Here is a 27,568-nt window from a genome sequence, read left to right as displayed (position 1 = left end):
AAACCTTTACACATTTTAATCCCATCCTGTTTCTCAGCGGACTCAAGCTAATCCAATTGCTCAATAACCATAACAAAGGCAACAACAGCTACCCTTTACTAAATGTTATCCATGAGCCCTTCACTGTTCTGAGTGCTTTTAAGGAAGTAAAGGATACCAGGCACAGAGAGGGTATGCAATATGCTCAGCAATGCACAGCCCTGGAGTGGCAAAGCCTGAATTGAACTTAGTTTAACCCCAAAGGCCACTGGTATAACCACTACTACACACTGCCTCCTCTGTAAGAGAGATGTCACCCGTCCCTGCCTCCTGCCCTTTGGGGGAAGAAAGAGGGTGGAATGGGGACTTGTAACTCACAGACTCCCAGAAAGAAACAGAGATATTGGTGAGAGAGATTTCAAGAGAAGCAGAGGAGGAAATGAGACACAGAGGAGACCAGGAGGAGAGCCAGTTCTGGCCCCCAAAGGATCCTGATCCTAAAACCTTGAGCACTACCCCACCCCAGGGCAGGAACAGGCTGAGCTATTGGACCAAAGGAAGCAGAGGGGAGGGAGAATGTGGCCCTAGAGCACTTTCCAACCCTACCCACTTCTTGCCATCTTTGGCCAACCACCCCCAACTCGCCCCCCTCAGGCATGTGACTAGGGTGTGCCGGAGGTGCCAGCCAAGGAACTAGGCAGCCAGGCTCTTTGCACACAAGGTCCCAGGAATCGTGATCCCTACCCGCCCCCTCCATTCCCTGTCCACCAACTCTTCTAGGGCAGGGCCAACAGACCTAGCCTGGTCTCAGGGTCTCAACAAAGCCAGGCCTGTCGTCTGCCCAACCTCTGTGGAAGTGACGTCTGGGCTGAGCAGCAGGTGAAACTGAGCCAAACAGACATGGCAGAGAGCCAGCCGCACCTCCTCCAGGTGAGCCCTCAGCTTAACTCCTGGCCTGCCAGGCTCCAGTTCTTGGGGCTGCTGTTTAGGGGCTGAAGGGGTTGGTGGAGGTGAAGTCAGGGACAAGGAGGGGAACCAGCATCCTGGGGGCACCCCTACACATACACATACACACACACACACACACACACACACACACACATTCCCATTTGGACCAACCACATGAGAAAGGCCCATCAGCAGGCTCAAGTCACCCCACACCCACCCATCATCCATTCTCTGCCCTGTGCCAGGAATAATTTAAAATGCAGACTCCCCACCATTAGTTGACCCTCCGAGGGGCTCTCTATAGCCCACATAAGTCTAAAGTCCAAACTTTTTAGCTTGACTTTCTAGGCCTTTCCCATCCAGACCCACCTCTTTTCCAGCTTCTGACCAGGCCTCTGCCCTCCCATCCTATACTGCAGCTCCCTTAGGGCACCACATACTAAACACCTCTGTGCCTGACTAAAATGGCCTTGCATCCCCTCGGTGTCAGTGAACTCCTACTCACCTTGTAGGACCCAGTTCAAAATGTCAGCTCCTCCAGGAGGGCTTTCCAGATTGCTCTAGATGCCGATGACAGCTTGTCCAGGCCTTCCTGCCATTGTCTCAGGTTGGTATGTTTGGATGTCATAACAGAAGGTGAGGACTTATTGGAAAAACCAAGTGTGTGTGCATGGTACATGGCAGAGGGTGGGTAGGAGGGAGGAAAGGTGATGGATACAAGGATGAAGGGTGTATGGGTAAAAGAGAAGATGGATGAATGAACAGGTGGTGGAAAGGCAGATGGGCTGAGAAGTAAGAAGACAAATGAGAATTGAGAAGCTTCTACTGGGTGCAGAATCAGCATGTCACACACACCGCAACCTACAGGACATCTGGACCCCTTTGCCAGAAGGCTCTGAGAATTGGGTCTAAGTGCCCACCTGGCCATTCTTGACAACTGTGGTTTCAGCTGTGGCAGGAGCGTGGTGAATTGTGGTTGAAGGGGATACCCAGAAGTTCCCGGAAAGGAGATGCTGGCAGAAAATGCCAAAAAGAGTTGAGCAGAGACAAAAGCTTGTGCTGAGGCCAAAAGACAACCCCCAAAGGCCTCTGTGTGACTGCTGCCCACTGCCAGACCCAGCTGATCACCAGGGTCTTATCTCCCTTCCCACTCTCTTCAAACCTTGAAAAAGGCCTCTGTCAATTGACCTACTCCAACCCTACAGACATTCCTATTTGACCTCCAACCATGCCTGAGCTTGACCCAGAGGGTCTCATTCTAGCTCCCATCCCCATGTCCATGCCCCCTCACTGTGTGCCCAGAGGAGCTCAGGCCCAGGTGGAAGCCCAAGGCCAATAGGGATCATCTTCATCTTTTGCCTGGCCTCCACCTGCGTTCCCTCTCCTTCTCTGAGGTCTCTACCTGTCCCTGCTCTCACCATTCATCCATTCATCCATTGGGCAACCCTGCCTGAGCATCTATATGCTGCATGTCCTTTGCTAGGTTCCTGGGATACCAAGTTCACTAAAACTTGGCTCTGTCCTGAAAACACTGGCTCACAGACTTACTGGGAAGACAGGCTTGTGAACAATAGCACCAGAAGCACCCTAACACTCTCTTATCCTTGGCCAGAAAGGAAGTCTAAAGCTGACACCCCTCTATGCCCTCTCCCTGGGGTGGGGTGGAGACCCAGCTTCCTGCTCTGAACTCTAGAGCTACTCAGGCTGGGAGACCGAGGAGTTGGCCAGAAGCACCAGGGCTGGGGTCTCTGAGGGAAAGGGAGTCAACTTAGGGATCAGAGCTGTGTCAGTCTGCAAGGCCCCCTGGAACCTCAGCATCACCTGGGTCCTCTTGGCTCCCCACCACTCGGCTTCTCTGCAGATGGCAACCTCTGCTTCCCACTCACAGGCTGCTGACCCTCCAGGGGCTGCCTTAGCTTGCTTGCCCTTGGCACCACACTTTGCCCTGGTGCCAGGGGCCCTTGGCAAGTTCATACATCAAACATGGAGGCAATGGCTGGCTTCCTGCCTTTTGGAAAGAAAGACTAGAGGGCATGGCCCTATCCCCAGCCTCACACCCTCCTGATCAACCAGGGACCCAGTCCTGCCCCCGGAGAGTGAGTAGGGCTGAGAGAAGTGGCCAGCTGACCTCACCCCCCCCCCTCCAACTTGGTCTCTGGAGCTTCTTCCTCCTTCCCCTCCTACACTTCAGCTCCACATTAGGGGGCAAGTTGAGGAGAGTCACCACAAAAGGACAGATTAGGGCGCTGGAAACCCTTCTCCCTTTTCTTCTCCAGGCTGTCTCTCATCCCTCTTACCACAATGCCTGAAGTGCTCCCTGTATTGAATGATGCCTCTGATTCTTGAGATGCCTGGGCCCTCCAGAGACACCCACCATAACAGGGGGACGAAGCTACTCAACAGAAATGAGATCGTAGGACCACCAAAGACGTGCACAGGGATGTTCATAGCAGGGCCACTCGCAATAGCCTCAAACTAGAAAGAATTGACAAATGCGCATCTTCACGTGGTGGCCCACTGCCCAGCATTAAGAAGGGATGACCTACAGCCACACATAAGAATTAGGAAGAGATTCGCAACCATGATGTTGAGCAAAGGAGGTCAGGCACAAAATAACACGCACAACATGCTCCATTTATAAGACGTTGTATGTAACAGGCAAATCTATGCTGGCAGAAGTCAGGACAGTGAAAAGCACTCAGGGGGGAATTAGTGACTGGAAGAGGACAGGAAGGGGACTTCTGGGTGCAGGCAATGCTCTATTTCCAGACTTAGTGCTGGGTACATTGGGTGCGTGACTGTATTCAGTTTGTGTACTTTTCCGTATTTGTGAAACACTTCAGTAAACTCAAATGGAGGGATGTGTGATGAAGCCTTATCAGCCACCATCTTTGTAAGGCAAAAGGAATCCTTTTTACCTCTTCCTCACACTCCCTCTCCCTCCACCTCCAAGTCCTGTCCCTTCTCCCCCTGAATCAGTCTTGGCCTCACCCCCCACCGAGCCCTCCCCAAGGCACACCCCCTCTCTAACCCAAACCACTACCATCGATCACGCAGATGACTATGATCACCTCCCCCAGGTCTCTGGGCTGTGCCTCTCATCCTTTCCAATCCACATGGATGTCAGGGCTTAGGAGGAGCCAGGAACAGCCAAAGGAAGACTTTGTAAAATTCCGTAAGAGCGCCCAACTCTTCTCCGTCTCAGGACCTTCAAGTATCCTGTTCCCACCACCTAGAATGTTTGTCCTCATTAATTTCTGCTTGCACTTTGGCTCTTTGCTTAAATGCGGCTCCCTCCAGCTCCCAGTCTAAATAGGATCCATCTGTATCTCCTATAACATCCTTCACTTCCCCTCCATAACATTGTTTCCAATAACATCTTTATTTGTGCAATCACTTGTTGACACTCTGTTCTCTCTCTCCCACTGGGCTGACACCCCCCTCTGAAGGCAAGAACAGAGCTGTCTGCTTTCCTGCTCTATCTCCAGCTCCTAACTCGGTGCCTGGCTTATTCAAAAATGCCGGTTGACTCAGAGACCAGATCTTACTTGTTACCGCCACAAAAAAAGAAATACTATCGTGGTATGCTAAAGCTAATACTACTAGTAGCTAACACTACTGTGGTAATCATATTGCAATATATAAATGTATCATATCAACACGCCCTACACCTTAAGTACATACAATGTTATCTGTCAATTATATCTCAATAAAAACAAAAATTTAAAAATACATAAACTTACAGTGAAGTAAATTCTACTCAAAACTAAGGCCAGATGAACTGAGTCCAAACTGCTTTTGGAGAGAAAAGGCAGAAGCAACCCCGAGTATCCTGCCCTCTGCTCCCGCCACCATCCGACAAGCACCCACTTGTATTGGTACAGGAAGAGAGTGAGGAGGCGAGGCTGGCACCTGGAGATGCCCTCCAGGCCCCTTGGCGCCCAGGTCAGAAAAGGTTTGGCGGGAATGCATCGGAGGAATGCCAAGCCCCACCTTCCCTTCTCCTGAGGCTGGCATGTGTTGCCAGAGGAGGGCTCAGCATGTATGGGACCCTGAGGAGGCTACCCCAGGGGTACAGAGCCACACCTCCAGGCTCTGATAATCCAGAGCTGGGGCCCAAAGACTTGGGAGCCAAGGTGGGCAACCTTTCTCAAAGCAAAGAGGAGGAGCAGGCCACAAACTCAGGGCAGGGAAGGGGGCTAGTGTGGGCAATGGGGCCTGATAGCAGAGAGGAGGGCACTGTGGTCTGTGCAGAGGACAGTCAGCTTAGTGGGAAGGTTGGGGACAGCAAGCAGGGGGAAGAGGGCAGGATAGCCTGGCAGGGAGGGGGCTGCCAAGAGGAGAGAGGACAGGGGAGAGCCTGGGAGTGGGGACAGGTGATTTGAGCACAGCCTATGACCAGAGGAGAGGAGCTTGGGCTGTGGACCAGGGATGGGGGTTAGGAGGGGAATGTTCTGTGGCAGGAATGGTGGCATGTTGATGGCAGGACTGTCAGTGGGAGTGCCCTGGCTGCAAGCCCAGATGCCTGAGTAGCTTCTAAGCCCTGGCTCCCAAGGGGGGCTGAGAGCCCAAGAGATGTTTATCCGCCACGAGAACTTGGTAAAATACCTCCTCTAGCGAGGGGATACACAGCCTGGCTACTCTTTCCTAGGTCACTGAAGTGTCCTGAGAGTTGCAATATGAATGGGGGGAGCTGGTGGTTCTGGCAAGGAGAACATCCAGCAACAGCCCCCCCCCCCCCGGAGCCAGAGCCAAGGGGCAGTGGGCACAGGCTGGGGCTGGGACGGAGAGTGTACTCCTGCAGATAAAGAAGGGAGTGAGTCATGGGCGAAAGCCAGGCTCTCTCAAGAGGCAGCTCAGAAACCAGCTCATCCGAATGCAGACAGACACTCGTCCCCATCCCTGTCCCTGTGGCTGCTACACACCCACACACACACTCCCTTCCCCTCCTTCTCCCCTCCCTCTCCTTGATCAACCAGCTCCTGTGCCCTGGCTCCTTCCTCCATCTCGGCAGATAGCCTGGGGTGGCCCACCTGGCACCTACCCCACAGCTGGCTGCATGGGGGGTGCAGGAGGTAGGGAGACATGGAAGCAAGGAGACCCACCACCCACCAGAGAAAGTAAAGTCAAGAGGGTCTGATAGAGACAGAGAAGGAAGGGGGACTGTGAGCTCACTTCCCCCTGAAAACTCATGAGGCTCTAGGAAAGAGGGGGAGTCTGGATGACTCCTGGAGGGGCCCGAAAGTCCAGAGATTCTGCCATGCCACCTTCCCTGGCTGGACCCTCTGCCCCTTTGCCAGGACTGAGAAACGGTAGTCTGGGAAGACCGGCCAACACTCTCCAGACAACACCCCCAGGCCTCGTCCTGCCCCTGGGCCCTAAACTAGGCTCAGGCTTTTGTCAGAATCACACCTGAGCCACTAGCCACTGCAAGGGCTCAGGCACCAACTACTCCCCAGGCCAGTCCCTCACCATGGTCTGTCACCGTGGTGATGACCCGGCCAAAGCTTAGGAAGGACAGAGAGTTCTGTTTGTAAGTACAGCCTATGCCTGGCACTGTGGAGTATAACATGAATATGCCATAATCCATGCCCTCAGGGGCAGCCAGGCAAGCGGGGCAGAGGGATCACTCTGGGACATGTGTATGCAAGCACACGCGCACACACACACAGGCCTGGCTTCACTGGCTGCCCCAGTGAAGGGGAAGAAGGGAGCTGGAATGTTGCCACAGGTACATTTTGAGCCTTCCAAACTCTGTGGACCCAAGTGGAAAGATATAAGACAGCACCATAATCCAAACGCCACACAGCAAACCAGTCTTAGAAGGCTGCAGCCCTCACAGCCCCAAACAGGGAGGTGGGCTGGGATTGTGCCAGGAGCCTAGAGCAAGGTGATACAGTTCCTAGTGACCCCAAATATCTCCCCTCCTCTGCCTGGGAGGAACCCAGTGCCCACACCTGCACCAGACCTGGTGCTTCCCAGCAAGCGCCTCATCCAGAACAAACACCAGCCTGTCACCACCCCTCTGGGTCAGTTTCCCACTTTCGAGGCTCCAGGAATTACCCAGAACAGAGAATGCAGGAGTGAAGGTCCAGCTGCCCCCACCATTCTCAGGTCAGTCTTGCTCTGGCGGGGGCCCTCCCTGCCTCAGAAGGCCCCCTCCCTCCTGAATACAGAGCCCTGGTCAGGGACAACAGCCACAGCTCCCAGGAGGGACACACTGTCAACTCCTGGACCAGCTCAGGGGAAATTAACGCTGTCAGTGCCTGTCCCAGCACTCCCAGCCCTGCCCCCTCCCGGATGGCTCCTAAACCCACCAGAACTATTTGCCCTTTTAAGGGTCAGGAGCTACATCACCCTCCTCCCAAGGGCACTAGAGATCTAGGTGAGACCTCAACCGAACTCTGTGCCTTCTTCTAGTCCTAGTCCAGCCCGTGCCCTTGGGCGGCCTGCCCTTGCTGCGCACCTCCCGACCGCTGATGGACACTTTCCTGGCTCGGCTCCTTACCTATCTCAGGTGAGCTGGGCTCTGCCTGCCACCCGCTCCCCCTCCCATCACCGCCGCGCCCTACCTGCTGCAGGAGCCGCCTGCTCTCGGCGCGGACCGAAGCCCCGGGCTCCCAGCACTGAGCTCGCGCTGGGGCCGGGGGGCTCCCCGGGGGCTGGGGGCCGCAGGGGGCCCCGGGCTCCAGCGCCTCGCAGCACACCAAGCTCACCGTGCAGCCCATCCGCCCGGCGCCCGGCGGGCCTGGGCCGGGGCGGGACGCGGGCGCCCCGGGAGCTGGCCCGCCCCCAGCCCCGGGCGCCTCCGACGTCGGGAGGGGCGCGGCGACGCCCCCAGCCCGTCCCTTCCCGGAGCCCTTTCAACCGCACCGCCGGGAAGCGGGGGAGTTCGGGGCCGGGCGAGGGGCGGTGACACGGGCGCCAGGAGCAGCCAGTGACAGAGGGAGACCCGAGGGCGGGGGACTCGGGGAGGGGCGGCGGCGGGGTCCCGGGGACTGGGGCGGCGGACCGGCTGAGTGTGGGAAGGCGAGAAGGGGACGCGCGGCGCGACGGAAGAGGCAGGAAGCAGATAAGGAGAGATATCGAGGGAGAGACGGGGAGACAGGCACAGAGAGGGGGACAGAGCCTCTGCACCCGGGAGACCGAGTCCGGGAGAGGGAGAGACGGGCGGGGCGCGGGGGGGGGGGGGCGGGGGCAGACGGAGCCGGGCGCGCGCCGGGGCTCACGCGCGCTTCCTGCGGGTTGTGAGACGGCGGCCCCCCAGGCGCCCGCCCCGCTGTGCTCTGGCCCCAGCCCGAGCCCTTGCGGCACCCCAGCCTAGAACCTGAGGACCCAGGCTCAGCCTCAACGAGGCAGAGCACATCCAGGGTGGAAGGGCCACAGCCCACCTGGGCAAGGTACCTGGCCCATCACCAGGGGTCACTTGCCTCCTTTTAGGGGTGAGTACCAGGATGGCACTGGTGACCAGCGCTCATGGGGGCCCCCTCAGAAGACTGAGGGAGGGAAGAGGAGAGAGACACGTGGTGGGACCCTTGTCCACCCCTCCCCACCTGCGTCATACTCCCACCAACTGAGAGTAAAAGTATCAGATGGGGGAACATCCCAGCCTCCTTGTGCCACCTAGTGGTGACAAGGGGGAAAGACAAGAGCAGTTGGCCGCGATGAGAAGGGATGGAAACTTGAACGGCAGCAATTTCCGCTACCCGCCCCTGGATGAGTCGTGTTTGGCCAACTAGTCATCCCCATCTCAGACATTCTGCCTGCTGCCCTTGACCCTGCCTCTGCCACTTCTCCCCGGCAGATTTCTACTCCTCCCCCTCCGAGCAGGGTTTCCCCTCCAGGGGGCTGGGCTGGGCCTGAGTCACCTACCAGGCAGCAAACTCTGAGAGGCTGTACAGGGATTAGTCCCAAGTGCCAGGCTCAGGCTGCAGCACCTGCTCTCCATGCCTCAACCAGCCGGGCCTTCCCAGGTGAGTAGAGAGAGACTCCTTTGTCTGGGGGAGGCTGGAGAGGGGAAATGATGGCAGGAGCAAGGAGCTGAGAGATCTTGATGGATATGAGGGACAGGACAAGATGCATATAGGTGTTCACAGATCTCATAATCAATCTGGGCTGGAAGGCACTTCAGAGACCCTAAGTCCAAACCCCTAGTCTGCATATGGGGAAACTGAAGCCCAAGAAAGGTGAGTGGTGTGCCCAAGGCCACAGGGTGAATTGCAGGGCCAGGATGGAGACACAGGTCCCTTGACTCCCAGCTCAGTCTTTCCTGAACACCATCCCCCACCCGCCCTCCATCCTTACTCTGTTTTTTTTCCCATCCTGTCCCCTCCACAGTGCCCCACTGCTTCTTCACTCCCTCCCACCCACCCCAAATTCCAGCAACCACAGCCTGGGAGGCGGGACACCTGGGTTTCCTACCCCACGCCCAGTCTTTACTCCAGGCTCTCAGACTAAGCCCGCTGGCCCTCTGGGGCTACAGTATTCCTCCCTGAGCCTCAGGAGCCACTGGGGGAGGGAGGGACAAGCTGCAGTTCAACTGGGAGAGGGCAGCAGGATTAAAAGCAGGTGTCCTGCTCCCCACACCCCAGTCCTGGCTCTAGGGCCTCACCTTACTTCTGTCTCCCTCTCCTCAAAGAATGCACACTTTCCACTCAGCTGGGGCCCAGGAAAGGGTGAGAAAGTGTCTCGAGGATGATGACTCCCTGGCAAGGCTTCCCGTGGGAAGAGGGTGACCGTCCCTCAGTCCAACATCTGTGTGGCATGAGCACTAACAGGCTTACTCACTCATCAGGGCTGAGAGCACGGGTGCTGGAGCACACAGACCTGAGTTCAAATTCCAGTTTCACAACTTCGAGCTTTATGGCATTGGGTAAAAGGCTCACCCTCTCTGAGCCCCCATTTCGCCTTTTGTCAATGGAGTTGATAACCTCCTAGGATTATTGTGGAGACCGAATCAGACAAAAATGTCAGGCACCCAGGAACTGCTCCATAAGTAGAGACCATGCCATCACCTTCCCATACTGCCTACAAGAAAGCTGGGGTTTCTGTTCTACCAGTTAACTCACTGTGACCCTAGAGACATCACATTCCTTCACTGGACTCTGAGTCTTCCTTTGTATGAGGAGAGGATCGTACAGCTGAACCCAGAGGCTCCTTCCTGGGCTGAACTTCCAGAGCCACAAGGAATCATATCATTTTCAAACACTCATGGCAAAAGACGGGGCTGCCCTCAAGGTCACCAGGGACCTGCAAGGTGAGTGAGTCTTGAGAGATTTTCTGGGACTGAACCGGGGGAGAAGTGAGAAGTCTAGGGAGCCTCTCCCTCAGAGACCTCACTCCCTGATGTCCGATGTCCACCATCCCCCTCACAGCTGCTGTTTCTGCCATCCTCCAGGGCTATGGGGGTGAGCATCAGGTTACAGATGCCAGCGCTGAGCTGCACGGACTCTGTGGCTGCCTGGAGCGGCTGCTGCAGGTGGGGCCCTGTCCTCTCCTCCCCTCTCCTCTCCCCTCCTCTGCTCCCCTTCCCTCTCTTCTGGTCCCCTCCCTCTCCCCTCTCTAGGCCCAGATAACCAGGAGGGATTTCTCAGATACTGAGGGAAGAACCACCCTTCCTTTGCTACCTTGGGCCACTTCATCCCCCTCAGTCAGCAAGTCCTTCCTGACATCTAACCTCACTCATGGAGGCTGTCACTATAGCCTGAGAGGTGAGGTGAGGCAGGGCTGGGACAGGGTGGGGAGGGGTTTGGGGAGCCACCCTGCTCTGAAGACTAAAGACACAGATGTCCTAGGGCTAGCCCTCCTTGCAGTGGGTTAGAGCCCAAGTCATCACTATCACTAGCTTTTACTGAGCACATACTATGTGCCAGGCTAAGGCTTTACATGCCCACCTTACTCAGTTCTCATTCTCACCCCCTGAGGTGATTCATGACCCACTCATCCCCCACATATACACACACCCCCTTCCAACTTCTCTATGTATGTAGATGTGTGTGTAGTGTGAGTGTGCACATGTGTGTATGTGTGTGGTGTTGGGGGGGTATGGATATGTGTGTGTGAGGTTTGTGTATATGTGCTGTGGGTATGTGGTGTGCATGTGTGAGTCTCCTGCCAGTCTGCCCTCCATCTGCTGCCCTCCAGTCACACTGGCCTCCTTGATCTTCTAAAGTACCCCAGGAATGCACCCACCCCAGGGCCTTTGCACTTACTATTCCTCTGCCTGGAATGCTTTCCCCCAGAAATTTAGATGGTACACTTTCTTATTTCCTTTAGATTTTGACTTGAATAGTATCTCCTCAGTAAGGCTTTCTCTAGCCACCCTAACGTAAATTTTTAACACACAAATATATCACACACACCACACATATGCACATGCATGTGCACACCACACAATTTCTATTCCTTTTCCCTACTTTATTTTTTTTCTCCTTAGTGGTCAGCACTATCTAACATAGTATATATTTTTACTTCTTCAATTTTTTCATTGTCTATCTCCCCTTCCAAGATGTAAGCCCATGAGGTCAATTTGTTCATTGCTGTATCTCCTGGGCTTAGTACAGGTCTGGCACATAGTAAGTGTTCAATAAGTATTTCTGGAATGAATGAATGAATGAATGGGAACACTGAAGGCTCAGAGAGGTCAAGCAGCTTGCTCCTGGTCACAAAGCCAGGACCTGAAGCCAAGTTTGTCTGCACCAGCCCTTTCCCTCTGCCATGTGCTGCTCAGCATGCTGGAACACAGGATGGGTTCTAGGAGGAAGCATCTCTGATTCCTTTCCCTCGTCTTGCTCCCAGTTTGACCAGAAACAGCAGAAGAGCTTCCTGCGGCCTCGGAAGGATTACTGGGATTTTCTGTGCACTGCCCTGTGGCGGCAGCGAGGGGAAACGGAGCCAGCTCTTTTTGTTCACTCACAGGACAAGGTATGGAGGGCCAAGTGGCAGACAGGCTGACCCCAGCATGATGCGGCCCTGCCACCAAGCTCTTGAAAGGATCACTTTGGGGCCAAGGGACATAGGCCTGCCCAAGGCCCTTTTCTCACCCATCCCAGCTCCACTGACCAAAGGCCCCCCTCACCTGTCCCTCATCTCTCATTAGCCCCCTCCAGCCATCCCTTTTCTTCCCACAGCCTCAAGTCCCAGGACACCCTTTCTCATCAACCATCACCCCCCTCTCAGTGCTGACTGGGTCCCCATTGTCCTAACACCACCCCCCACTGTGCCCCCTGTGTGCTCTACAGTTGAAGACCCCTCTGGGAAGAGGCCGTGCCTTCATCCGCTTCTGCCTAGCCCACGGGCAGCTGGCCGAGAGCCTGCAGCTCTGCCTCCTGGACCCAGAGCTCACCAGGTAGGGTTGCTGGGACATGCTCTTACCCATACCATCTGAGCCTGCTGGCCTACCCATACCCCTTGACGCCCAGAAGGATGGTTTAATATCAAGGACAGCTAAAAGGAGAGAGAAGGGGGAAGTCAAGGAAGAAACAGCAGAGAGGAGGCTAGAACCCCAGTCCTGGAAGCTCCCTCACCATGGTTCTTAGGCCCCTTGCTCCCCAAGGGCCACAACCCTGCCTGGGGAATTGTCCCATTAGGGTGTGCAGTGGAGGCAAACTCTCTGAGGTTGGGGGTGGCAACAGTGCCAATTGCCAAAGGCCATGGATGCTGACCACTGTGAACACAGGGAATGGTATGGCCCCTGGAGCCCTCTAGTGTGCCCTGAACTCCAGAAGGACATCCTGGACTCTCTCTATGCTCTCAATGGAGTGGCCTTCGACTTGGATCTGCAGCGGCCGGACCTGGATGGGGCCTGGCCCATGTTCTCAGAGTGAGTGGTACTCGTGGAGGGGAGCCTCGTTTCATGCCTGCTGCCAGTGCCATCACCCATCCCAAGTTAGCCCCAAGCCCTCAGCCACTAGCACCATCTGTTTCTCCTTCCTTTCTTGCTCCCTGAGGCCCTGAATCTCCACCTCCCTAGCCTTCTATTTTCCCAGCAAAATCCCATGATGCCCCATCATTTTGCATAGAATATACACTCTAAAGAGTTGTTGGGTGGCTGGGGTAGTGTTAGAAGGATAAATGGAGGGTGGGATGCAGGGATGGATGGAGAGTGGGGTGCACATGTGAGGTTGGGAGGGCAGGAAGGTGGGAAGGGTGGTGGGACGAATGGGTGGTTGGAAAGATGGCATATCCCGCATCCAAGAACCAAGACCACTTCTGGAGAGAGGCCCAGGGTCCTCCTGCTCCTTTCACTTTCAGGTCCCGTTGCTCCAATTCCAGCCAGACCCGGGGACGAAGGCCAAGGAAAACCAAAGATTCCCCAAAGAAGGTGCTTCTGCCTGACCTTCACTCTGAGTTACCTCTTCTCCATCTCTGCAGGGCCTCCCAGGTTGAGCAGTAACTGAGCCCTGCACCAACTGGGCAGACAGAGAGAGGCCAATGTGTGGACCTTGGGACTGGAGACCCACAGAAGCGAAGGCTCATATTCTTAAGATGGTGGGGATATCAGGGAGAGGAAGGGACCGCTGACACCCTCTGCAGAAGCTAGTGGAGCCCAGGGGAGGAGCAGGTGCTGGAGAAGGTGACCAGAAGCTTACGGGAAACAGACCAAGGAAACAACCTCTTCTGGACAATTTGCAGATGTCTCAGTTCAGTTCAGGGAGTGACTGAAGAGCCAGATCACCTGGCTCAAACCCCAGCTCCACCCCTTACTAACCACAGTCCTTGGGCAAGTTATTTGTCATGCCCCGCAGGGCGATGGTGAGGATGCATTGGGACAGACCATGTGTGGCACAGAGCAAGGCTCCTGCCACATGTTCAGTAAGTGGTAGTTTGCAGTTATCATTATTTCACAAGCTCACTTTACACCCCCACCAGCTTCCAGGCACCAGGTACAGACACTATGAGGACTCAGTCTCCGACCTGAAGGAGTTCCAGGTCTGATCAGGGAGACAGACCCTAAAAGAACACACTGCAACGTGAAGCATAGGAATGCAGATGTACACAGGGGAACGTGGGGCCCAGGCAAGGCTTCATGGCAGAGGTGACTCTTAGCAGGTTGTTGGTCAATCTAAACTTTCACCACAACCCTACGAGACAGGTATTATTATTCCCATTTTGTAGACGAGAAAATACCAAGAAGTTAAGTTCAGAGGGAAGGATCAGAGGAGAGAGGTGAGAACTTAAGGGAAAACAGATCCATGCAGAAGATAGAAATGAAGGAGGGAGAAGGGCGCAGGCTAGAGGTGAGGGAGTAAAGGACATTGAGAAACGCTGCTGCTCCCTGACCAGGTCAAAGGTGGGGCCTAGGATCAGATCACCTGGTGTTAGCATTCAGGTTCCTGCCCACCCCCTCCCCAGATCTGCTGAATCCGCATTTCTAGTGGGAGCGCCTGGGAATCCATCTGTTTAGCAAGCCTGTTGGATTAGGGCTCTCTGGTCTTTCCCACGCACCAGCTTGGTGACCTGGTGCTGAGAGGGATGATGATGGGTTTGGGGGCTTCTCTGCAGATCTCAGCTGTAAATGGAGGCCCCAAAGGAGCCCAGCCAGAGGAGCTGCACACCAGCCAAGCCAGCTGTCTGCAAGATGCACCACGGGAAGACCGGTTGGCTGGACTCCCCACGTCCCAGCAACACAGGCTTCTTTCTCCCTTTCTGGAAAAGAAGAAAGAAGATCCCCAGAAGAAAGATGACCTCAGGGCCCCCCACGGCATGTGGGAACCAGATGGGGAGGAGCTGCAGCAAGACCAGGAGAAGGGAGCCCCAAGGACAAGGATCTGCCTGGGAACCTCAACACCCAGCATCCAGGGGCAGAGGGAGGAGGCCAATTGGGCTCTGAAGGAGGTGGCAGGGACAGAGGGTGAGGGCAGAGGGGTTCTGCTCAGTGCAGAAGGTCAGAGAACAACAGAGGGTACTCAAGAAGGAGAAGCAGAGTGGGGTCACGTCCAGAGGCTGCTGGTCTCTGGCTCCAGAGGGACAGACTCAATGTCAAGGAACAGGCAGAACAAGGTGCCTGGCATTCTGGGGGAGCCGAGTGTCCTTCAGGGCCTGGGAACAAAGGAAGGCTCCACCACAGTGAAGCCACAAGAGCAAACAGGAGTGACCAGTGTGACCAGGAGGGAAGAGCAAGCAGAGGTGGCCTTGCAGGAGGTGGTCAAGGTGAGAGCAGCTGAGCTCTGTACCTGTCTATTCTCCATCTAAACTGGTCCACAGTCGGAGATCTTCAGTGGTAGCCTGGGGACCATTCCAGCACACAGATCCATATTTATTGGCTTTCACAGGATTGTTATTATTTGAGGATGTCTTTTGAAAGCCATGCGTTCTTCAATTCACCACAGTCCCCACCTCCACCTATTGCCTCACACTGGGTTCACTATTCATCAATACTACTTGCCCAGTCCCTATAGGCATTCACATTTGAGATATGTCCCCAAAAGTTCCTGGAGCGGTTGCTTGTTCTCAGCTTTCATGGCCCTTGTTCTCAGCGGGTTTCCTGCTAATACGTAAATTCTATTGTTGCCTATCTCACCTACTTGCTCTTGCTGGAGATGCAGCTCCTGAAGGTCACCCAAGATAGTTTTTAAGTTTTCTTTCATCCTCCTTCTTAGACAGCCTTCCAGGTCCTGGAGCTCTGTAATTTCCATCCCTCAACAAAAGAAGACATGGTGGCTCCAGGCTCACCCAGGGGCAAAGCCAGGCATCACAGTTCCCAGCACCTTCCACCCAAGAGTGGTCAAACATGGCCTGAAGTCTCACAGGGATGTTTGTCAAGTCATTCCCCAGCTGGGGTCTCTGCCCCCTTTCTTCATCTTCACTTTCCCTTTCTTCTACCCTCCCCTCCCCCAGAGCCTCAGACATAGGCTGCAGAAGACCAAGGAGCAGGCCCGGCATCAGGACCAGCTGCTGAAGGAGCAGGAGAGAGAGCTGAAGGCACTGCAGGAGCAGCTCAGCAGGTAACCTTGGCAACCACCAACACACGGGGGCGTGAGAGCCAGGAGGCTGGGGGAACAGGCCGCGCTCCATGGCTCCTGCTGGCATTCATGGTCAGCAAGCGTCTTCTGAGTTCCTCCTGTGCACCAAGCCCTGTGTGGGGCACAACTTTGGGATGCTGATGCATACAGGGCATTGTTTTTGTTCTCAAGGGCTCCCACCTTCTCCTCCCATGCCTTCCCTTCTCCCTTGCCTGCCCTCTCCTTCTCTAGCCTCCCTGTGTAGCCCCAGGATAGGTCTACACCTCCTGTCCCTCCCTTCCCTCCCGTACTCATCTCAGCCCCTTTCTGCTGCCTCTTCTGGGCCGCTCCTCTCTCTTTGCAATCCACTCTGCCTCCCTGCCCCACCACACTCCTTCTGTTCCTGTCTCTCATTTCCCATTCCCGACTGTACAACCTCTCTTTCACCCTCTGGATAATCATAATCATAACTATCATTTGCTACATACCTGGCACTGTTCTAGGCGCTTCCTCATAACAGCCTTATGAGAGGTTCTCTAAAGACCCCCATTTTATAGGTGAGGAAACTAAGATTCAAAAATGCTACACAATTCACCCAACACTGTTCACCCTCCTGCTATTTTAGCAGCTGCTCCTGGTGCTAAAGATCCCATGATTCAGGGCCTAACTGAATGCAGGGGCTTTGCCCGCCCAAGGGCTTGCTCTGTGAATCAAGACAGACTGGAGGGAGCAGCTGAGAGGCTCCAGCCCCAAGCTGCTCCCTGTCATCTCATCCATCATTCAGTCATTCCACAAACACTCAAAGTGCTCACTCTGTGCCAAGCCTTTTCTATGTGCCAGAAATTCTCTTGTGGACAAAACAGACAAAATTCCCACCCTCATGGAGCTTACATTCTAGTGGGGGAGGCAGCCAGTAATATGATAAGCAAGTAAAATACATGGAGTGTCAGGTTGATAAGTTCTAAGGGGGGGGGGGAATCAGGAGAGGGGAATAGGAAGTATCGGGGTGATATTAAATAAGGTAGCATGGTCAGGGAAAGGTGATGTTTGAGTAAAGACCTGAAGCAAGTGAGGCATGAGCCATTTGGATATGTGGTCGAAGAATGTTCCAGGCAAAGGGAACAGCAAGAGCAAAGGCCCTGAGGCGGGAATGAGCATGGTAGGTTCTAGGAGCACCAGGGAGGCCATCACGGCCCCAGTGGAATGAAGAAAGAAGGGGATATAGAGAAAGGTCAAGCAGGTAATGGGGACCAGGTTAGGGAGACCCTAGTAGGCATCAAAAAGACATTGGCTTTAACTGAGAGTAAAGTGAGAACCATTAAGAGTTCTGAGCAGAGAAGGGATAAGATGTGACTGTTAGTTTTTATGTTAAAAATCTGTTTATTTGCTTTTTTAAACAATTCAATGGTTTTTATTGTATTCACAAAGTTGTGCATGGATCACCATAATCGATCTGAGAGCATTTCATTCCCCCAAGGAAAACCCTGTACCCATTGCAGTCACTGCCCATTTCCTCCGAACCTCCCAGCTCTAGGCAACCACTAACCTGCCTTCTCTCTATAGATGTGCCTATTCTGGACTAGCCCGTGTCGTCAAGGGCTCTGTGAAGCTAGTCTGTGGGGAAGCAAGGGTGAAAGCAGGGAGACCAATGAGGAAGCTACCCCGCCATGCAGGGGAGGGTGCTGGTGACTCGGACTGCGCTGGTGGCAATGGGGGTGTGGAGAATGACTGAGTTTTCAGGCCGGGAAAGCTAGAGTCAACAGTGACCATCCGCTGTGCAGAGTAAGTTTGTGGGGATCATTCAGAAGTTGAGTTTGGAGCATGTTAAGTTTGAGACACCCATCAGACACCCAAGTGGAGCCTTTGGAAAGGCAATTAAGTGAGGTTCAGAAGAGAGGCATGGGCTCGGGGTCTACTGGAGAGTCATTGAAATGTGGGTGGTGAGTAACAGAAGCTCCTGAGTCATCAAACTGGTGACAGATTATCTCAGCACCAGGAAACAGGAGTGCCATGGGGCCCATTCGATCAGTCAACAATATTTATTGTGCCTCTACTACATACACCGTGAGCAGGGGGTGGGGAGGACAGCAGTGAACAGAGCAGGCAACATCTGCTCTCAAAGACCTGGGGAGATAGACAGTAGATCAACGAGTCGAAACACAGTGTCAGGCAGTCATGGGCGCTGTGCAGAAAAATCAGTCCAGGGAAGGGGAGAGAGAGACAGGATAGTCTTCTAGATTTAGGATCAGGAAAGGCCTCTCTGAGATGACTTTTTTTTTTAATTCTCACCCGAGGATATTTTTTCCATTGCTTTTCAGGGGGGGGGGAGAGAAAGAGAGAGAGAGAGAGAAACATCGATGTGAGAGAGACACATCGCTTGGTTGCCTCCCACATGTGCCCCGACTGGGACTGGGGGTCTAGCCTGCAACGAAGGTATGTGCCCTTGACCAGAATTGAACCCCGGACCCTTCAGCCCACAGGCTGACACTCTAACCACTGAGCCAAACAGGCTAGGGCTGAGGAGGTGACATTTAAGGAGAAACCCCAACCGTGGGAAAACTGGGGAGCAGTGCTCCAGGCAGGGGAGCAGCAAACACAGAGGCCCAGGAGAAGCGGGCGTGGGGCAAGCCCGCCGTGGCGGGAGCAGAGGGGGTGCCCGTGCTGTAGGACGCAGGGCGGTCTTCCGCAGGGGGCTCGTGGGCTGACTGAGGTTTCTGAAGGATGACTATGACTGCGCTGTGGAGAACAGACTGAGAGTGGGCGGGGGTGCAGGGCCCGGCTAGATGCATAGGGAGGACACAGCAGACCATCTCAGCAGCAGGTGCCAAAGCAGACCTGCCCGGGGTTCCCCTGAAAATACACTTGGAACTGAGATGTGGGACTGCCCTGGGGTCGCTGGGCAAGTAAACTCTCTCAGGGAAATAAAATCAGCAGCTAAAAACTGAGGAGGCTGAAGGCTAGAATGTTCATTAGAAGTCAAAACATAGCCCTGATCCAATGCCCGAGCATGCAAACACTTCCTTAAGGCTGCAGGGACTGGCTTTTTGGAGTTCCAGTGGCTACCTATTGTGGGTTTGATGTCATGGCCCACCCAGTTTTCTTCCCTGCAGCAGGCACACAACAGCATTTAAAAAATTAATAATTCAATTCATTGTCAAGCCTCTCGCAAGCTTCTTCTTCCCCTCAAACACACTCAGGCCCAGGGTCGTGGGGACTCACTTGCACACGCATCAGAGGTCATGGGACACGCACCACCACCGGGACACCCTCCAGTCTGAGTGACAGAGTAAGGGGCGGGACCTTTTTGTTTCCAGTCAGATTTCTTGGAACCTTCTAGGAAACCACTAAAGGCAAAGAGAAGATGCAAGAATAAAGCTGAGGAGGGTCCAAGCCCAAAGCTGAAACAGAAATTTAAGAAAGCCATGTGCTTAATATTACTTTTTTTAAATTGAAAAGACAATGTAGCATAATTTTTCAAAATATTTTAAAGCCAAAAAATCGCCCCATATCCTACGCCACTTACTCCCACTTCCCCAAGTACCACAGTTGTTTTCAGCTGCTGGGTTCTCAGATACCCACCTTTCCCCAGAGAGCTGCCATGATTGTGAACATGCCTTTGCAGAAGTTGACATTGTAAAATGGAAATATTTTTAAAGAGAGAACAAATGGAAATGTTGGCTTGTCTCCTTTAAAGGAATACACAAGACTAGACCCTGTGTTCATTTCTCTGAGCAGTTGGTGAGGAGTCAGCCTCTAGATATCAGTCCACACAGTGCTCGGTTTGGTGTGCGATGTGGTGTTTGTGGGGTGTGGCATGTATTATGTTAAGAGTATGTAGTGTTTTGTAAGTGTATGTGGTATACAGTGTGTGTAGTGTGCCATGAATGTGTGTGGTGTGTGTATTATGTGTGTGTGGTATGTGTTGTGCATTTGTGGTGTGTGGTGTGTGATGTGTGTGCAGTATGTGTTTGAGTGTGTGCGTGTCTGGTGTATGTCTGGTGTGTTGTGAGTGTATATGGTATGTGTGGTGTGCATGTGTGATGTGTGTATGGTGTGTTGTGAGTATGTGTATGGCATGTGGTGTGTGTGCTATACTTTGAATATGTGTGTGGTACGTGTGCTGTATCGTAAATGTATTTGGTGTGTATATGTATATGTGTAATGTGATATGTTTGTGCATGTATAGTGGGGGGTGTAGTGGGCGGCGTTTATGTATAGTCTGTGTGTGATGTAGTGTGGTATGCGTATAGTGTAAACTGTGTGTATATATAGTATGTAGTATGTGTGCATGGGTGGGTGTGTGTGGACTTCAACTGCAGGGGGTACCACCAGCTCCCCCAGAGCTCCCTGGCAGGCAGAGGCCCAGCCCAGCTCAGTCAAAAGCTGAGTCAGCTGAGCCTGCCTTTCGTGCCCAGGTGTCAGGAAGAGCGGGCCCAGCTGCAGGCAGAGCTGGAGCAGAAGCAACAGGAGGCTGAAAGGAGGGGCGCCATGTATGAGGAGGAGCTTGGAGGGCAGCGGGACCTGGTCCATGCCATGAAGAGGCGGGTGCTGGAACTGATTCAGTAAGTGGGGGACAGTGGGCAGGGGTGCAGACAGGGAAATGGTATGGAATGTAGAGGCTAGGGAATGAAAATTCTGCACCACTAACAACTATCAAGCAGGACTCTGGACCTTGTGTATATATTAACTCATTTCCTTTTTTTAGCAACCCCCTGCTATTATTCCCATTTTACAAACTGAGGGTCAGAAAGACTGACTTGGCCACCAAGGACACACAGCATATAAATTGCATAGAGTCCTCTGACTCTAAGTCATACCCTCCACCCCAACCCACCCCCACATACACACACACATACTGAAGTTAGGAGAAGGGGGAGGAGCCCATAGGCTGGGAAAGAATTGGGAGAGGGGGCAGGTTAACCAAGAAGTAATAACATATCCTACACCTGCCTGCCTACTTGGACTTCCTCAGATCACTGGGCCTGTGGGCCTGTCCAGGATCCGCTGTCCTAGGTTCCAAAGGCTGAACTTGCCAGAGTCAATTCCAAACCACTAAGCTCACTGAGGGATGAAGGACATATGTAGATCCTGGTCTCTGCTCTTCAGTCTAATGGAGAGATGATTCACAGATATGGCATCCTTTACCCAGTTCAGGAAATAAGAGACCACTGCATTCACGTTTCACTAGAATTGGGAGGTTGCTGCAGGATCATCTAAGATGAAATCCTCTTGCACAAAATCCAAGTGATAATAAAGATGAGAAAAGGGAGAAATCGCCTGAAAAGAACAAACAAACTTAAGGAGTGAGCTCTTCCAAGGAACTCTCAGCTGGGAGGAAGGGATATATCAAAAAGTAGCTATGTATCTCACAAAACAATTTAAGGTAGCTAACGATGAAAGATAAATATACAGATATAGATATAGGATTATTAAAGAAAAATAGAAGATTTCATGGCAGACAAAAAATATATACTCCCAAAGTGTTAGGATTAGGGTTAAATTTAGCTCTGAGCATCTTGGCAGCAGAATCAAAACGGGAAACACAGAAAGTTGCCTAAAATTCACTGTGCATTCAAAGGAAATATACCAGTTCATGAGGAGACACAAATGTTTTTCCTAGTGCTAAAGAAATTCATCCCAAGGTCCCAAACTATATAATATAGTGTCCCTTGCAAAAAGCATTTTGGGAGATATGGCCCTAAGCAAAAAGTGAAAGAAAAGAAAAAAGCCATCGAGGTTGACTTCTGCTTCAAAATGCTAGACCGACCTCACATCCTCTATTCTCCATCTTCAGCTCTCACTAAAACGATTGTAAAAGAATAAAACTTACAGCAGAGAGAAAGGTGGAGGAGCCAGCCACAGGTGAGAGATTTCGGCTAATTTCCAGAAGCCAGAAAATGGATGGAGAAGTGGATACTGGATTTAGCCCAAGTTAGAACTTCAGGGCCCAGACACACCAGGAACATATATGGCAGAAGTGAGATGAAGGGCAGAAATCAGGAAAATTAACTGATGAAGGCAGTAGAAAGAGACTGCAGAACACCCAACAGTAGAGGGGCTTATCTCCCAAGCAAATAATTCAAAAGTCCTTATCTGGAGAAAGTGAGATGCCCCAAATAAAAGAGCATCGTGTTCTGGCTTTTGAGTCTGGTGTGGCCAATAGCTCCCAGTCCAGTCCCTCCTAAAGGAAAGCCCTAGGCAGTCATCCTGTCCACTAGTTGGAGCCCCAGCAGCTTTATTGCCTCCACTTAAACTTGAAAGGCAACCAAGTTTTCATAGGCATTTGAGGACAGTCTAGAACATGAGGAAGAGACAAAGATAAAGAAAGATCCATCTCCCGTGAAACAAGATGCTAGGAAAAGTGACCGCCAAAGATGAGAAACGTTCTTGGAAATTAAAATACCACTGAAATTTTTCTAAATTCACTAGGATTGGAAGAGAAAGATGAGGCAGCCTTTCAGAAAGAAAAAAAAGGGAGAGAGAAAATAAAATGGAGATTATCAGATAAAAATATGAGAGACTTTCTTAGTTCTAATGAACATAGAGTTTCAATTTAAATATTTCACTAGGTGACCAGCACAATAAATGAAAGGGGGGAACCCCACATCTACGTACATCATTGTGAAATTTCAGCAAAACAAAGATAAGAAGACTATTTTAAAATGTGGGTCACTTATAAAAGAAGTAGAACACAACAAATGTTAAGAATTAATGGTGTAATACTTTCAAGTTCTGAGAAAAGCTGAGTTTTGCCCTAGAATTCTTTGTCCAATCAAACTATGGAGCAAGTGGGGAAGGGGATAGAGGAAAAGGCATTTTCAGACAAACAAGTCACAGAAAATTAACCTCCCACGCAGCATTTCTTAAGAAGCTAGTTAAGGATGTGTCCCAGAAAAACAAGGAAGCAAGTCAAGAAAAGAGAAGGTGTAGAATTCAGGAGGCAGTAGCTCTAGCCCAGGAGAGAACAAAAGGGGATTCCCAAGGTGACAAGTGGGCAGCAAGGCCACGAAGCAGTCCATCCAGGCTGTAGCAGAAGTATTAGCCCAGGAAGTAGGTCTCTGGGGATAAAAAGAGAATCAATAAAATACTTCATATAATGAAGAATTGGAGCAGGGTGGAGGGGGTGAATGGGGAGGAAAGGGGGGCATTTGCAATACTTTCAACAATAAAGCTAAATTTTAAAAAAAGAATCTGGGTGGGCAGAAATAATTAGGCTATGTTAAGGGCAAGTGATACAAGGAACAAAGAAAGGCAATTAGATACACAATGCAATATACAGACGATGTATCATAGAATTGTACACTTGAAACCTATATAATTACATTAACCAATGTCACCCCAATAAATTCAATTTTAAAAAATAAAATACTGTAAAAGAAAGGCAATTAGACAGTCCTAGAAAAAAACAAAAAATGTCCAAGAAGGCAAATGTTATAGAACATAGCTCTGCTTGAAGCAATATGCTCACATACTGTCCAATGATGTAAATATTAGTCACTGATTTTTTTCAACTTAAAGGCAAAGCCCAGGAAATGATTGTAATTATGCAACAAACATAAATGTTACCACCCAAACAATATTGATTGTAGAACAGAATCCAATAGAACTTTCTGTGACAATAGAAACGTTCTTTATTTCTCTTGTTCAATATGGTAGCTACTAGTCACATATAGTGATTGAGTATTTTAAGTGTGACTGGTGTTACTAAGGAACTAAAGTTTTCATTTTATTCAATTTTAATTAAGTTACATATAAATTCACATAGCCACAGGTGGCTAGGGGCTACCCTATTAGATGTCGCAGGAACAGATGACAAGTTAGGAGGTGGGAGAAAAAGGGGATGCTGGCGTCATTGTATCACAGAATGGCTGTCATGAAACACTACCTATAGATAATAGAATGAGTGAGAAATAAAGGTGTGAGAGTATCCTGTAAAAGTCCTATAGCAACCAATAAAGGAACCAAAGATAGGGATATCACTACATTGGGAGGAAGGAGGATTTGATGGAAATGGTCATAACTAAGCTAAATCCTCTGACAGCAAAGTAAGGAGCTCTATAGAAGGAGTCCTCTCTTGATAAATCAAAAAGGAGGGCCATGAGCATGTTAGCTAACTATCAGGAGGAAAAGCTAAAAGATGTACGAAGTGGTTTGCCACCTAGAATGGGAAGGTGCCTATTGCCTTTTGATATAAATCCTTCTGAACTGTTCAATTTTTACATCATGGGTATGTATCATTTTGATAAAAATTTAAAACAACCCGCCTTCCTAGCACATCATATAAAAAAAACAGCACTGGCGATAGTTTTGGAGGGGCATAAACATATATAACTCCAAGGCAGTTTGTACTAAGTGCCAAATAAAAGATAACAGGCATTATATGCTATAGGAGTCTGGAGCAAGAAAGCCACGGGGCCCCCTACCATCAGGGAGCAATCCTGAGAGGAGGAGGACTATGAACACATTGCTAATAGTGGATCAAGGTTTTGATGGGCAACAGGGCCCTGCCACCATCATCGAGTCTTCCCAGAGACACTGGAGTCTCACTGATCTCTCCTATGTGTGTGAGTCTCTCTGTCTCATTTCTCTCTCTCTCTTTCCCCATCACTGTGTCTCTTTCTCTCTCTCCATCTTCATATTTGTCTCTCCCTCTCTGTCTGTGTCTTGGTCCCTGTCTGTCTCTGCATCTTTCTCCCTGTGTCTTTCTCCCACTGCATTTCTCTCTCTACTTCTCTGTGTGTGCCTGTCTCCTTCTCCACTCCCTGATTTCCTTTCTCTCTGAGTGACTGTCTCCTGCTGTCCCTCTTTGTCTCCCTCCCCATTCCTGTGTCTGTCTTTCTGCCCTGCTATTTCTGTCTCTTTTTGTCTCTGCGAGTGTATCTCTGTGTGGCTCCCCTCTCTCATTCTTTGTCTCTGTGTTTCTCTTTCTGTCCATCTCTGAGTCTCCATCTGTGCCATTTCCAACTTTATATCTTCCTGTCTGTGTGTGTGTTCTCTCTCCCTCTCTCTAATCTCTCTCTACCACCCCCACCCCCACTCCATCTGCCCATCAGAGAGAAGGATAGCCTGTGGCAGAAGGTTCAGCATCTCTCTTCCGTGGCCCCTGGATGCTGTGTCGGCTGTAGCAAGCTCTTTGGCCGGCTGTCTCGGCGGTACCCATGCAGGTAATGAGTAGGACAGAGAATCCTTCCTCTGGGACAGCCCAGTTTCCACCTGCCCACGGCCCCCTGCCCACTCCAGGGAAGGGAGGGACATAGGAACTGGGCGTTTATGAAAGGCTACTGAAAGCTGGCCACTCATAGTACCCACCACTTAGCAGAGACATGAACAAGAGCAGTGGAGAAAGTTCAGACAGGAAGGGCTTCTGGAAGATGGGACGGTGTAACCCTTCCAAGAATAGACTGATTGATGGGCTTCTCGTCTGGGAAGAGGACACTGAGGCAGGACAAGCAGCAGGAGAGAGGAAAGTGGGCCATCAGGAGAACCTGCCGCTTGGAATTCGAGGACCTTAGAGGAGTGGGGCATTGGGACACCCTTTAGGAAAGCGGAGACCTCCTGGGACAGTCCCAGGGCTGTTCTATCGGGAGATGAGAGACAGGCAGGTGGACTTGAAGATACTTAAACCCCATGACCCTCTCCCCTGTACACACCCATGTGCTCCCCACTCTTTCCACCTTTGCTCCAGGCTATGTGGAGGCCTGGTTTGCCATGCCTGCTCTGTGGATTACAAGAAGCGAGAACGCTGCTGCCCACCCTGTGCCCAGAAGGAAGCCCAGGTCATCTAACCAGGACCCACCCAGGACTGGTCACTCCACCCCCCCTCCCTCCAGCCCTTCTGTGACCTCTGATCTGACCAGTACTACCTTCCAGAACTTGGTGACTTAAGGCAGACAGCACTTGAGTAGCCAGACAGTGGTGTGGAGAGTGGAAGGAGCCTGGCTGGCAGGCAGGAGACGGGTTTGAGCCCTGCATGTACCACTGATGACCTGGGCAACTTTGGCAGAACCCTCAGCTCTCTAGGCTTTTCTGTAATGTGAGGAAGTCGGACACCATCCGCTCTAAGGTCCCTTTGGGCTCTGAAAATCCTTGACTAACAATAGACCCAATGGCCTGGGCTTCGTCCTCAACACCCCTCCTCACCCAGCCCAGCCTTCACTGCACTGCTCTGTCTCAAGGTGCTCGGGAGTGTCCTGTCCGCAGTCTGCTTCAGGGTCTGTTTTTGCTGTTTTTCACAGCTTTCCAGAGGTACCATTAACATATAACACACTTCATGTAACTTGTACAATTTGACGAGTTTTGACTTTAATTTACAACCATGAAATCACGACCATATTCAAAATAATGAACACATCCATTAGCCCCAAAGTTTCCCCGTGCCCTTTGGAATCTCTCCCTTCCCGTGCCCCTCCCCTCTTCCCATCCCTGGGCAACCATTTGCCTGCCTTCTGTCACTAGAGACCAGTTTGCATTTTCTAGAATTGTATATAAATGGAATCATATTGTCCGCCTTCTTTCACTCAGCACAATTGTTTTGAGATTCATCCATGTTGTTGTTCATACCCACAGTTCCTTTTTTAGTGTTGCATAGTATTCCACCGCATGGATATAGCACAACCTCTTTATACATTCACCTGTTGCCAGACATTTGGGTTGTTTCTAATTTGAGGCTATTACAAATCAATTCTTATAATCATCTATGTACGAATCTTTGTGTAGACATATGCCTGTATTTCTCATGGATTAATACCTAACAATGAAATGGGCAGGTATATGTTTAAGAATCTGCTGAGTTATTTCCCAAAGAGATTATGCGCTGTACCCTCCTGCCAGCAGGGTGTGGGAGTCCCAGCTGCTCCCCAGGGCATTTGGTTTGGTAGCAGAAGAGGAGACACAGACATGGAACTTGGCCCTCCCTGTCCTTCCCTTCCAACCACTATGGTGACTTGAGCAGTCCCCAGTTGTGAGGCCTGGAGGGAGGGACTGAGTCTAGGTGACTCTTTGTACAGGGCTCACTCAGCTAGACTTTAATAAAGACAGTTATTGAGAATTCAAGTAGCTCTGTGGGACAAGATTATTTCCTCTGACTGCCCAAGAAGCCTTATGCAAATTGTGTCATTCACTGGGCACCCAACTGAAAATACTGTTTCGGAAATAGTGTGGGCCCCACTCTCTAAGAGGACAGACTCTGTGGCCCCAAGCAGGCATGCATATGCCGTCCCTGTACCCCCGCCTCACATGACTGCCACAGCCTCTGCAACGGTTGGGCAACTCTGTGGCCTGACCAGAGCCTGTGGACTGCCTCCTGGGGTCAGGGCCACCTAGAGTTGCATCCCGTTGCCATCTCATGGAGCAAGAGTTTTGCAACAGCAGTTCCTGCCCTGAAGAGTTGGTGACAACTTCTCCTTAGCAGTGTCAGCAACAAGGTGAGGGGGCAGGGAATGGAGGGAGCAGGGGCGTGGGGTGGGTGGCAGAGCTGGGACTCCCAGAGCAATCAGGACAAAAAAATCCACCCACCTGAAAGGGCAGCAGTGCCTCCTGGAGGTCAAACTTGCTCAGGTACTTTATTAGGGTGAGTTTCTTGCTCTAGCTGAGAACATCGTATTCTCGTAGCAACCCCAGCATGGACTTCAGACCTGCCTGATGAACTGATGGGGGAGAGGGGACCTTGCAGAAGCCTATGTTCAAAGAGGAAACAAGAT

The 27,568-nt window shown here is 51.7% G+C and overlaps 1 protein-coding gene across 1 annotated transcript; it reads left to right on the top strand.

Annotated features, from left to right (window-relative positions):
- Window positions 1–8,280: 8,280 nt before the first annotated feature.
- On the top strand, window positions 8,281–26,631 carry RUFY4 (RUN and FYVE domain containing 4). The gene is made up of 12 exons (XM_087819382.1): window positions 8,281–8,900; window positions 10,007–10,183; window positions 10,302–10,405; window positions 11,725–11,850; window positions 12,168–12,274; window positions 12,605–12,748; window positions 13,180–13,249; window positions 14,431–15,078; window positions 15,766–15,872; window positions 20,285–20,431; window positions 24,923–25,033; window positions 25,555–26,631. The coding sequence occupies exons 2-12, from the start codon at window positions 10,138–10,140 to the stop codon at window positions 25,652–25,654; spliced, it is 1,710 nt and encodes a 569-aa protein (XP_087675508.1). The 5' UTR covers window positions 8,281–8,900; window positions 10,007–10,137; the 3' UTR covers window positions 25,655–26,631.
- The last annotated feature ends 937 nt before the right edge of the window (window positions 26,632–27,568 follow it).

Source organism: Miniopterus natalensis, chromosome 8 (genome assembly GCF_054644295.1).
Source record: "Miniopterus natalensis isolate mMinNat1 chromosome 8, mMinNat1.hap1, whole genome shotgun sequence".
In the NCBI taxonomy this organism is placed as follows: domain Eukaryota; kingdom Metazoa; phylum Chordata; class Mammalia; order Chiroptera; family Miniopteridae; genus Miniopterus; species Miniopterus natalensis.
Note: the sequence above shows the minus strand (reverse complement) of the source record. Positions and strands in the feature narration are given on the sequence as shown.